A 13,280-nucleotide genomic window follows, 5' to 3' on the forward strand; every position below is an offset into this window, starting at 1 on the left:
CCATCAGAAACTCTTCACATCTTTCCTCTAAGCCCCATCCCAACACATCCACCCTCTGCAACCTTGCTGCCCAGCACCACAGCCCAAGCCACACTCACCTCTCAGACTGGGGCAAGGATGCAAAGCAGCACGCTTGGAACAGCAGTGATACTGACATGTCATGACTCATTTGAAAGTCGCAATAACTCTCATATTTTATTCTCCATCGGCTTGTTTGTCTATGCTCAGCTATTTCCAAACTTGGATGATGAAAAGGAGTACCATTTATTAACTTATTCAAATCCCCTTATATCTTAAAATTCTATGATATGTATACTTTAAAAACACACATAAGAGAATATATATACACATATGCATTTGCTTTTTATGTATTGATTTTAATTTATAGATTCAATGTAAGTATATTTTTAGTTTATAGACATAGAGATTGATGCACGTTTTTTTTAATTTGTTGATCTGGCCAGATAACCCTCTCCCATCTCACCTTCTTCTCCTCTGAGTGATGAGTTTTGGAGGCAACAAAGCACAGCTGTGCCCAGAGATCCTGGCTGGTTGCCGCTGTCTTCAGCCTGCTCTCCCCATGTAGGGAAGGTTCACCCTCTAGTGTTTGAGTGTCATTGGTCCTCTCCTCACCTCTCTACTAGAGGCAAGGTGGACTGTGCAGGACTGGCATGTGTTCTGCGGGTCCCAGGTCCTATCGTGCTGGGAAGGCAGGAGTTTCCCCTAACCCTTGGCTTCGGCTACCACACTCCCAAACCACTGGGTGAGGCCATCAGAATGGCCCTCACTCTTGACATTGCACTTGCACACACAATGACTTCTTGTGGCTGCTTTCAAACACTTCCTAGAGCTCTTGCCCATTGGAACATCCATCCCCACGAACTGCTACCAGGGAGAAGGGCTGTCAAGAAGGGGAATCAGAGAACTCCCAGTAGAACTGCCACAGAAGGAAGCCACTGGGCTTGAATTTGGGGTGGAAGCCAAGGGGACCCGTTACAAAGAGTCCCATGCTGACTCTCAGGGCATGTCAGCCTTTATAACCCAAGAAAAGAGCACTGGCCTTCAGCATACTTCTCTGTTCTTCACCCAGGAAACCCTGTGTGGGGCAAAAACAAAAGGGGAGCCCAGGAATGATGCTAGGAAAATACATCATGGTGTGGGATGGAGGAGAGGACCCCACAGTTTTGTTGTGCCTATAAAAAATGATTACTGAGAATCCTGAAGCATTCACCTTCAGGTTGTAAGTGTCTCTGCCATTCATGAACAAGAAGTCTTAATTAAAATGCTGCTAAAAGAAGCAAATCAATTAACAGATACCTTACAAGATGGTTTATTCTATCTTACACACAGAAAATTGCTTATGAGTATCGGGTTACCGCTTTAGGTTATCAGCTAACAAAGGTTGCTAATGAACTACGTTGTTATCAAGTCAGATAAAAGATGCCCTGGGAATCCAGGCAAATTATTATAACACAGCACTGTGTTTTGAAATATTGCTCATCTTTCATCACACACAAGGAGAAGAACCCAAACCGAGGAGAACCAGCCCACGCAACCACCTGGATTTCTGCTGAACTGGAAAGGCAAAGAGTATTCAAGAATGCAGCCCCAGAAATACAGGGTTAAGAGTATGGGGGAGAGAAATGTTAATGAGGCCTGTGCCACACAGCCTTTAGTTGATGGCAATAATAAAAAGATGGGCGTTTCCTAAGCCTCTGTTGGTCATGTCCTCTAGGCAAAAGCCATTCAGATTTGTACTAATAACCACAAAATAATGCTCTAAACATAACAATAATCCCTTACATCTGTGTGGGTCCCTACAAGGCACACCATTGGCTTTTTCATTTAATCCTTTGTTGGCTTCATCTTGTGTAGAGCTGCAAAGCTGTAGGCCATTCTGTGGCCATTCAGACCCCTTCCTCTCACTCTGTCCCTACAAGGCACACCATTGGCTTTTTCATTTAATCCTTTGTTGGCTTCATCTTGTGTAGAGCTGCAAAGCTGTAGGCCATTCCGTGGCCATTCAGACCCCTTCCTCTCACTCTGGCCCAGTCCTCCATTCTTTCCTGTGGAAGGTCAGTCTTTCATTCCTCAGACCAGAGACTACCCCCATAGTCTTCATGTCTAAAGGATCCTGAATATTCACATGGGGGATTCTTATGGCAACTGAAAAGGTGAGGCCATCAGTTCTAGAAAAATGATGCTTACCTATTGATAAATGGTGGTATTAAGCAGGCTGTGTCTTGACTTTGGTCCCCGTTTCCATGAGCCATTTGCTCTGGGTAGGTTTCATTGATATGGACACAATGTTATCACAGAATCATGAACAACTCCACCAAGGAGCACCAGGATAGACAGTGTGGATTATTGGCTTCCATCCTTTCTTACTGCTGGGTAAAGTACTCATGCTTCCCTCTTCTGAGTCCACTTCTCATGGAAGAGAATTGATATTTTCCTTCAGGACAGAAACGCTGTAGACCCTATTCCATCTGTTACTTGGCCTGGGCATTGACGTCCACATGAAGGTCCATCACCAGCTTTGGAAGCTCAAATTCATGACATCCCTGAGATTGAAACTGTCCAGACTGCCCCACCTTTCCCAAGGAGGCCACTCATTTAGATCTCAATCACTCGTTCATCTCTGGAAAAGAAGAGAACCATCAGGAAGACCTATTGACGGAGTGATTATGCTCTCACTAATTATGGCATATGCTTATGCAACACACACAATCAATTAGCTATGAAAGAATTCATCAGCATATCTTAGCAAGGTGAGACATTTCCTTGTGCAACATACGTGAAGACCAGTGGCTTCTAGGTAAAAGGGGGAGCTTTTCAGATAGAGCTCAACTGAGAGGTTGTTTTCTGCCTGCCAAACCTCGAGCCACAAAACTTCACCCACTTTGGTGGAAAAAGGGAAGAAGTCATTCCCAAAGATTAAAAGGCATATCTTCTGGAAAATGCCACTTTATGTACTTGAAGAGATTGTACCAACCTGGGAAGATGCTACAAGGAACCAGGTAGATAGACCTGTGCAAATATAATTAGAAACTTATACATTCAAGTCTGAACTTGTGCTGTTATAGAGCGTGAGACTTGTCCATACATAGCAGATCTATCTCTATCTCTATATCTACATAAAATTAGGAACACATAGGAAACTACGAGGTCACCAAACCAGACCCCAATATAGTAGAGCTCAGGCTGAAAGTAGGGCACAGACCCACTGCTATGGCCACTTTCAACTAAAGACCTCACCCATACCCTCAGGCACAGAGACTGAATTCACACCAACATTCACTGCCATTTCCTGTAACAGTCATAATTTTAACAGAATGGCATATTTGTGTTTACATTGAATGTTGCATACTTGTTTATGCCATTCGATTGTGCATGTTGTCTCAATGCCTTGATATCTAACATAGGAGAAAGGACAACCATATTAGAAAGATGGGGCAGAGAGAAGCAGCAATGAGATAAACCAAGCCAAAAGCCATAAAGAGACAGTACCTACCTATCCTACGTGTAGAGGACCAAGGACACACATTGAGGTCAGGGTTACAGAGCTTGATGGCAGCAGAGGCAACATGGAAGGTAAGCAAGTTGGAAACAAGCAAGGATGGTGACAGAGAAGTCTAAAGGAGTTCCAAGAGAGTTTTTTGTGCTTCTCCTTTAAAATGTGTTGAGTCCAAAAATCAGAGTTTAAGCTGAATGGGCTAGAGGTCCAAGGGCTCAACATAAAGTTCATCCCTTCTAACATCTTTAACAAGTTCTGAGCTCAAAGGGCCCTTTTGGATGTTGTTAAGAAGAAGATCCAAAGTGGCTGGATCTATGCAGCATCTGCTCTGGAATGCTGATGTCTACAGAAGATGGGAAAACCAAGAAGGCAGCCTCCTTCTTCTCCTAATGCCCTGAGCTGGGGAAGGGGCACCTGTGAGCTTCTCCATGGAGGAATTTGTTCTCTGACAGGGCAGTCATTCCTCTATGTACAGCTGTGTCACCAGCCCCTAGAGAGATAGGCACAATGTACAAGAAAGGTAAGTTGGACAGAGGCTGGAAGAGTAGCTGCCAACAGGACCAGCAGGTGAATCAGGCTGCAGACCTGGGCTGGGTATCAAGAGAAAGAGAAAGAGACTTTGGGAGACTGTATTTACACTGTTTCTACTATTATTTAATGTTGGTGGTTTTAGTCAATGCATTCAGAGAGGAGGAAACAATTAGAGGCATAAGAACTGGGAAAGAAAATCTACAATTTGGCAGATGACATAATATTATGAAAACTCAGGGAAATCAAGAAGAACACACATACAATGAAAGTATTCAGTAAGGCTGTCACTATAACACTAACATACAGATATAATCCATAAGCAACCAATGACCCAGTAGGAGACATAACAGAAGACTCCATTCATAAAAGCAACAGAAACAGAAAAATATTTAGGAATAAACTTAACAAGAAATGAGAAAAACCCATAAAGTAAAAACCGAAAACTCTCTTCAGATACGTAAACATGGACTTGCAGAAAGATTCACCTTTCCATGAAGGACATTGTAAAGAAGTCAATCGTCTTCAGTCTCATATATGAACATAATGCAACCCCAACAAAAATACAGAGGTGTTTGTTCCATGGATAGATTGAGTTGGTTCTGAAGGTCATATGGAAAAACAAATACTCAAGAATAGCTAGAAGAGAATAGCAAGAATGTGCCCTGAATAGGACGCACAATGGGAGTGCGCCAGATGGTGGAGCGAACCATGGAACCCATATGAGTAAGAGCGTGGTCCCAGCATGTGAATACTCACAAATACCATGAACAATAATATAAAGTCTAAGATTACCCCAAGTACACACGGAAATTTAGAACACAATAAAGATTGCAGATAAAACTGGGGAAAATAATATTTTCAATAATGATACTGAAATAAATTACCATTTGGGAAAAAGGTAAAATTGGATCCATGTGTCATCCCACACACCACAATATGTATTAAATGGATCAGAGAGCCAAAGAAAAAATAAAACCTTACAAGAACTAGAAAAAATATATGTATGTATGTAAACATTTTTTTTTAATTTTAAGGAAATTATATATATATAATTTTAATTAAATATATTTTTTAAAAAGAACATGGGAAGAAAAAGCCAAGACTTGAAAATAGTTACCTCCATGCAGTGGGTGGGGACAGGACAGAGCGGACATGTATGGGAGGGAGACTTCTCTAAGTTCACCTGTTTACATATTTTTTAATCTTTGAACTATATGTATGTTTTACAAACTCAAAAAAGTAGAATTAAATTGAAAGAATTAAGAACAGAAACATTAAAATAGCATATAAAAGGAAACAAACCCCATATCAAATTGATAGCATAACCACACAGAAAAAATAATTAGTTCCGTTTGATTATAATACTCGGTACAGAGAGAAGGCTAAATTCTAAGAAGAAAAAGAACTGTGAAGAAATCTTCAAGTTACTAAGCAAGTTTGTGGTTGTAGAGTGTTGTGATTGTGGAATTATTTTGTTTACTATTCGAGGATAGAGCAAAAGAGCAAAAATATTTATATGGAACAGGGTTTTCACTTTGAAGGTGAAAAAACAGAAATACAGAGTGAGGAAAACTTAGAGCCTTATGAGTTTGTGGTTTAAACATACATATCCTGACTCTGTCCGTTGAGAGGGTCATGTCTTAGCAGCCATGAACACATCGTGCCCACATCTTGGCTTCTAAAAGCTATTCCATATCAAAGAAAGAAAGAAAGATAGAGAGAGAGAGAAGAAGGAAGGAAGGAAGGAAGGAAAGAAGGTAGGAAGGAAGGAAGGAAAAGGGGAGAAAGAAAGAGAGAGAGAGAGAGAAAGATAGGAAGAAAGAGTGGAGGGAAGGAAGGAAGGGAGGAAGAGAGAAGGGAAATAAGGAAGGAAGGAAGGTAAAAGGGAGAAAGCAAGCAAGCAAGCCAGGTAGGTACATGGGTGACCAGGTCTGAGCAGTCAGTACAAGGTGAGCCCGGAATACTGTGTGGTGTCAGAAGTCCAGGAAATGAAGAAGAAGGAAAAAAAAATCTAGGAAATGCTCAAAAACCACCAAGAAGTGATGGTACTGGACAAAATGGGGACAATTTGAGCATCACAAAGATCTGCGATGGCAATGAATTATAATATGTTGAAATCCACAATCATGATACTCAACAAGTAAGAGAAAGAGAAAAGGGGGAAAGGAAAAAGTCTTTTTATCCAGAGGCATACCAGCTATTAAATGCAGAAGGGATGCTACCCTTAGAAACTCAGTATTTTGTAACCTCCAATATAATAACTGATTCAAAGATGGATATAAACAGATATAAAATCACTGGATGAAGGATCATTGAGGGGTCAGGATGTTCACATGGTCTCAAAGTATCACCCTTCAGGTTATAAACCAATTACAAAGAGGACAATCTGTCTCCCCAACACAGACATCTATTGGTCACTTCTTTATTCAAGTGGCCGAAGGCAGGGATGCCTGGATGGCTCAGTAGGTTAAGCGTCTGCCTTTGGCTCAGGTCATGATCCCAGGGGCCTGGGATCTGAGTCCAGCACCAGGCTCCTTGCTCAGCAGGGAGCCTGCTTCTCCCTCTACTTGCTGCTCCCTGGCTTGTGCTCTCCCCTGCCTCTGAAAAATAAATAAGTAAAAACAAAAAAACAAAAAAAAAAAGTGATCAAAGGCAGCATTGCCCACCATGAGACCCTCACATCATGGGCTTCCTGATGTAGTACAATATCGGACACATAATGTCACTTCCGTGGTGTTTCTGACAACAGTCTCAATCTGTGTCTACTCATGACGAAACAGACCAGTCCAAAAGACAGGACATCATACAAAAGTACTTCAAAATCGACAATGCCACAGAGAAAGAAAGCAGTGTCGTCCAACATACAAAACATACAAAAAAAGACGAAATGGAGACAAAATCAAATACTGTGCATCCGGGTTTGGAAGACTAGAGCTATAAAGATTCTTTGGAAACAATCAGAGCGATCTGAATGTGGGCTGTGTAAGGAATGATAGTACTGAAATCCTGGTCATTTTTGGGGTGTGGTCATCATATGGTGACCATTTAGGGGTGAAATATCTCTACTAACTTAGGGGTGATACTTCCACTAATTTTTAAGTGGGTCAGGCAAAAATGTAAGTGTACAGAATAAAGTAAGTGGGGGGACTATTAACTTGGGAATCTAAGTATATGTATAAGTCTTTCTTCCACTGTTCTTTCAACTCTTTGGTGATTTGAAGAGTTTTCAAAAAGAAGGAAGGTGAGAGCACCTAGGTGATGCATGAGACACAGGCAAGTGGGCCTAGGAATTGTGACCTGTGACCAACCCCGCACACTCAGACTTCGTCCACTGCAAGACCCAAAAGCAACAGGGGAAACAGACACTTCCATCAAATCAATAGCGTTGAGGACACCAAAGTTTTGGATTTTTTTTTTTTTTTAATCTCATGGACTAAGTTGGCAAGTTCATGGTTTGACTGACGTTTAGGGAAAATCTGGGCAAATAAAAGAAAGTTAACTACCTTATTTCTAAAATCTCATTTTCTCAGCTTTAATCAGGCAAAAGTCCCATAGCTTCATTTTAAATCTTCCTGAAGTACCACTAAATTAAGACTTTTTGGAAGGGAAAGAAGAAGGAGGAGGAGGAGGAGGAGAACGAGTAAGAAGGAGAAGGAGGAGGAGGGGGATTCCTGGCGTCCCAGGAGAGGCAGGAGGAATGCGTGGCTCCTGGCTAGCAATCCTCTCCGGTCCTGTGTGGGGGCCGCCTCTGGAGAGCCACTGCCTCTCTCCCTTTCAGAACCAGCGACCCATCATGCTTACCACTCACCTTTCAGAGAAATTGAGGTTTGACCTGCAAAACAGGAGAATCAGGTGTTCATTAAATCATTCCTGCATGACAAAAAAAGCACATGCGAAGTTTTGCTCCAGGAGAATAGCTTGCCTGTCCTTAGCTTTTTCTTTCTGGTCTAACTTCTTCCTGACTCCGCCTGACTCCATCTAGTGTTACTTTTGGAAACTTGAAGCGTGCTTCCCTCCTCTCCGACAAGCTCTGTTCGCAGAGGCGCTCTGGTGTGACCCGTGCCAAGAACAGCTCCCTGCACGTGGGGCGGGGGTGGGGGAGGCTACATCCCAGAGCAGGGGAGGGCTCCCACCCAGCCGCCTGCCGCCCCTGCCCTGCATCTCTCCCTTCCCTCCCTGTGTACACATGCCCAGGATTGAAAATTAGGATTTGGGAACTCTTCCATTTCATGCCCCTCCATGCATGTGGGTGGTTTGACAGGCCAAGGTGGCACACTCACCCCCGTCGGTGGTGAGATCACTACGACCCCTAAGTCGTGACAGAGAGTCACAGCTGGCCACAACAATCTGCAGCCACAGGCCCAGGGTGCCCCCACCCTGCATGGTGGAGCATGCAGGTGGCCCAGCAGGGGGCCCCGGAGGCCACACTGTGGGCAGAGTCTTCGCTATCACAGACATCCCCCATCTACGCAAAACTGACTCCCACAATGTACTCCCCACCCCAGAGACCAGCTGGACCCCCAAAAAGCAATACAGGCTCTAGGCCTGGGGCTCTTCTATTCATTCCCAGTTCCCCGCTTCTCCTACGTCAGGAGCTAATCCTTCTCACCCTACCAGACTCAGCCCATGGCCTCCCATACCCCCGTTTGGCCCAGAGCCCTGTTTGAACCCCTGATGAAGGTCAGGTTGCCTTCATTCTCTAGTGGGAGAGCCTGAGTCAGCACCCAGCTCAGAGCAGCAGGAACGCCGCGCCTGGGTGAGCCAGGACGACGATGCTCTCCCAGCACTGGGCCCCAGCTGCACCCTCAGCGGAACCTCGCGCCGCGCCAATCCCCCAAGGGCTGCCTGGAGACAGGGCTGCCCCAGTGAGAAGGTCCCTCAGGGTAGGGAAAGACAGGGGTGTAGGAGCCAGCCAACCTGAAATTCAACCTTCCCCCATAAGCGGTCTCACGGACTTGTTGGCGTGACAGCTGTTCAGCGTGTTTCTTCTATAAAGAGGAATGCGACACCTTAGCCAGTGCGGGTCTGGGTGTGTATGAACGTGTGTGTGTGTGACATGGGACACATGGCATCGTGGTCCCCCAGCCTGTAGTGCCCCTAATTCCTCCACATGTTTCCAAAAGCTCCCTGGGACTGGTCACCCATCCCTCCCCGGCGTGAGAACCCCAGGTGCAGAGGTGGTGACATTGTGAGCAAGAGGAGACCCTGGTGCCCATCGTGGGGCCTGACGAGCACTGCCTCACAGTCCCACTAAACCGAGGCTGACCACATGCTCCAGTTCTCCGAGAACTATCCAGGTTTACCCTCGTCCTACCACTGTTATTAGCAATTCCTCTTCACTCTCCCAAATTCCTGGATGACAAGGTGGATGGTCACTGTAATCACACTCCTCTCCCTCAGCCCAGGCCCCTGTGGGGTGGCCATACAACGCAGGAATGGGAGAAGGGAGGAGGGAGGTGGGAGAGCATGGGACAGACAGAGAGACAGAGAGATAGTGAGAGTTGGGGAAGAAGGGGCAATGCCTGGAGGCAGAGTCGATGAAATACTCTTCCAGAAGCCCCTTCCAGAAACCAGAATATCTGAAGGAGGGAAGATCCTCAAGAAAGTAAACTTCTAGAGAAAATCCACTTCCAGTTCAGCCCTGAGGCATCAAGCATCAGTCTCTCTCTTCCCCCACATGTCCACCCCTCCTCCCATACACACGCTATAGCACTTACTGAGTGCTAGGCTTTGGGGCAGAACTGGAGGAGAGCCCAGGTTCCAGGTCCCCTCTAAAACCCACCACCCTACCTAGCCCAAACCTCTGTCTGCATGCCAGCCCTTCCGGAATGCCCCCTCTACTTGGACGTCTCCAGAAGTCTCAGATTCACTGTGTTTAAAAAAGGACTCCCCATCTCAGCCCCCCAGCCCACTGCCCAAACCTGCTCCACCATCTACTTCCCAAGGGCACTGCCGCGTGGGGACCTTCCTATTCTGGATTCTTCCCTCTTGGTGGCTGCACCTTCACTCAGCAACCAGGTCTTGGACCCCTTACCTCAGTATCGCTCTGATTCTTGCCCAACAGGGCTTTGCAGCAGGTCTAAGGTCCTCAAAGGGCTTCCCCACAGGTCTCCCTATCTCTAGCAGATGTCCCCGCCCCCTGCCATGCTACTACAGAGGAAACCATGTCCCATCCCTCTTCTGCCTAGAATCTGTCTGATTGACCAGAAGTTTCAGGACAGGGTACAGACTCCTTCACTTAGCATACAAGACCCTGAGTAAGACTACCTCCTCTCCAGCCTCTGCTCTACAGACCTTTGTATGAAGCATTTGCTCCTATCACACGGAATGCTTATTCCCCAGATGTGCACAATGACACACGTCGGTATACCTTCTGTGTACACTTCTATTTCTTCCCCCCCCTCCCCAGGACTTTTTCTCACCCCTCTGTATGCAATCCCAGCACTGCCTGAGCTCCTTGACATCCTGCCTCCCACCCGGACTGCTCTGTATGCCCCAGGCACAAGGCAACACATGCTTAGCTATGTCACAGCTCCCTCTCCCCGACCCCAAAACCCTGCAACAAGCATCTAGGATGTGCCTGTGTCCCCTGCAGACTGAAAGGGAGCCTGTCTTCTCCCAATGCTCAGTACCTAGCCCATGCCCAAAAGCTCATTCATTCATTCTTTAAACACATATAAAAGTACCCATTCTGGGGTACCTGGGTGGCTCAGTGGGTTAAAGCCTCTGCCTTCAGCTCAGGTCATGAACCCAGGGTCCTGACATTGAGCCCCGCATCAGGCTCCCTGCTTAGCAGGGAGGCTGCTTCCTCCTCTCTCTGCCTGCCCCTCTGCCTACTTGTTATCTCTTTCTGTCAAATAAATAAATAAATAAAATCTTTAAAAAAAAAAAAGTACCCATTCTGTTCCATGCTTGGTGCTAAATGTCAGGGCTACAAAGATGAAAACAAAGATCCCACCCTCAAGAACTTTACACTTCAGGGGGAAAACCATCAAAAGAAACAGAAGAAGAAGTATATCACATAATGTCAGTGAATGGAAAGTAACATGAAGAAAGATAAAGCTAGGTAAGGGAAAGGGTTTCTATTTTAAACAGGCCATCTAAAATGAAATGGTGGCCTTGAAGCAGAAATATGAAGCAAATGAAGGGCAAAGATTGCAGCTATCTAGAAGAAGAGCATTCCATGTAACAGAAAACAGCAAGTGCAGAGGTCCTGAGGCAGGATTGCCCTCAGAGGACATAGTCTCTGTGCAGAAGAGCAATGTGGATCATGGCAGCAGGGAAGCCAGGTAACCCAGGGCAGGCCATATAGGTTTCCCAAGTAAGTCATGGCAAGGGTTAGGGACCTCATTCTGAGTGCTGGGGGAATGCACTAGGGGATTCTGTGGGGGAGGTGAGGCAGAATGTAACTGAGGGTATGCAGAGGCGAGCTTAAACCCCCTTTGGCTACTGTACCTTGTGGCCCCTCACTTTCATGACTCCTGCCCACTGAACCAGAGAAGGGAAGAGGGGCTATGGGGTGCATTCTAGTCTCCCAGGAAGCATTTTGGAGTGGCAGAAAGGGCTAAGATGACAGGCAAGGAAGCACAAAGAATAAAACAGGAGGGAGAATGATACCCCACACTTACCATAATAGTGACCTTACCTTGGGACTCTCTTCTTTAGTGTGGCAGTGTCTAAAGGGAGAAAGCAGGGCTTTAGAAAGGGGACACTGTGATCAGTGGAGCGGCTCACTCGGTGCCAGGCAAGCAGGGGCCAGGCAGAGCTAAGAGTGCCCACTCCTCGTCCTTCTCCTTTGGCTCTGCTGGAGCTTCTCTACCTAAGTCCCGTCACTGAGCCACCCCTTAGCAGGGCACCTAACTGAGACTTCCCTATCACTCCTCATCAAACCCCTCCACTTGCCACTCCCAGACCCTCTTGGTCTAAGGGGATCCACCACGTCTCCCACTATGTGATGAAGAGGCTGCTTTCTCTCCCCTTGTGATCATAGGGATACAAAAATAATGGTCAGCAAAGTCCTGTGACTTATTAAGCCCCTCGTGCAGTGGGCGGGGGTGGGGGCTATCTCAGGACGCCCTGGAGGGGCGTGGCTCCGATTCCACCTTCTGCATATCTTCGCGGATAACGATCCTATATTCCAGAGCCACGGTGAGGCTCGTTCCTCCTCACCCTTGGGAAAATATCATGGAAAACTGCATCATGATCCCATTACTAAGCAGGCTGACGGGACTGGGGATAATTTTTGCAAGTCCCATCTTGAGAGAAAGGGGATGCCAATCAGTGCTGCATTTTGCGATCAAAACTCACAAACTGACTGCTGGGCCTGCGGGATAAGCCTCCCTGAAGGTGCCACAAGGACACCGAGAGCCACGCCAGGGTTCACACTGGCCCGGCTCTGTTCGGACCAAGGGGACACAGCACTGCTCTGAGTAGGACCAGCCCAGGTTATTACAAAAAAAAAAAAAAAAAAGCCACTCAGCAGCACCTCCACAACCCACCCAGACTCATCAACTCCTGGGATTCATTTTATCTGGTCACATCTTTGGATACGGGAATAAACGCTTCAGTCCAAAGCCAACTCACCTCCCTTTCCCAGCTTTCTCCAAGAAATCTGATTCTTAGGAATGGAAAAGTACAGAGAGAAGAGGGAAGGGGGAGAGATAGACAGAGACACAGAGAGGCCTCTGCGTTTCTTTCCAACCCAGTCTGTCAGTATTTCTCTGGCCAAGTTTCGGGAGTGGTGGGGCCCTTGGCGTCTCAGGCTGCCGGGACTGTCCTGGTCTGGGCAGGGTGGAATGGAGCCAGAGGTCGCTGCTCCCTTACCGTTGAAGCCTGGGTTTGGGCTTCTCAAGTCGGAGAAGTCGATATCAAACAAATGTTTCTTGATCATGCAGATCTTCAGGACCAGGAAGACAGCCAATATGGCGACGCCCACAGCCGTCCCAATGAGGGCGTACTTGATATCTGCAGGGCAGGGAGGAATGCAACCGTAGGTGTCCATCCGTCAGTCACCACTCTGCAAAGCTCTTCTACAGCCCCCTTCACATTCAGGCTCAAGTCCAAAGTCACCAGAAAAGTGGACATCCAATCTGCTGAAGCCCAGGGCCACATGTGCCCCCTGCCCCTCAGCTACCCCCCACCTTCTCCTCCTGGAACCCCATCCCACTGTCTTCAACCCTGGGAGTCATTTCCCAGAGGTTGATGGCTCCCTTTTCCGGCCTCCTGTAGCCCT

The 13,280-nt window shown here is 46.6% G+C and overlaps 1 protein-coding gene across 1 annotated transcript in view; it reads right to left on the reverse strand.

Moving 5' to 3' along the window:
- Positions 1-1,849: 1,849 nt before the first annotated feature.
- Positions 1,850-13,280, reverse strand: part of TMEM273 (transmembrane protein 273) — a 33,945-nt gene continuing 22,514 nt past the window's right edge. Inside the window, exons 3-6 of the mRNA XM_044236607.1 lie at positions 12,872-13,012; positions 11,694-11,724; positions 7,857-7,880; positions 1,850-2,641 (exon numbers count right to left, since the gene is read on the reverse strand). Of these exons, the coding sequence (XP_044092542.1) occupies positions 2,617-2,641; positions 7,857-7,880; positions 11,694-11,724; positions 12,872-13,012 (221 nt within the window). The 3' untranslated portion in view covers positions 1,850-2,616. The remainder of the gene's footprint in view (positions 2,642-7,856; positions 7,881-11,693; positions 11,725-12,871; positions 13,013-13,280) is intronic.

This window comes from Neovison vison, chromosome 2 (assembly GCF_020171115.1).
Source record: "Neovison vison isolate M4711 chromosome 2, ASM_NN_V1, whole genome shotgun sequence".
NCBI lineage: Eukaryota > Metazoa > Chordata > Mammalia > Carnivora > Mustelidae > Neogale > Neogale vison.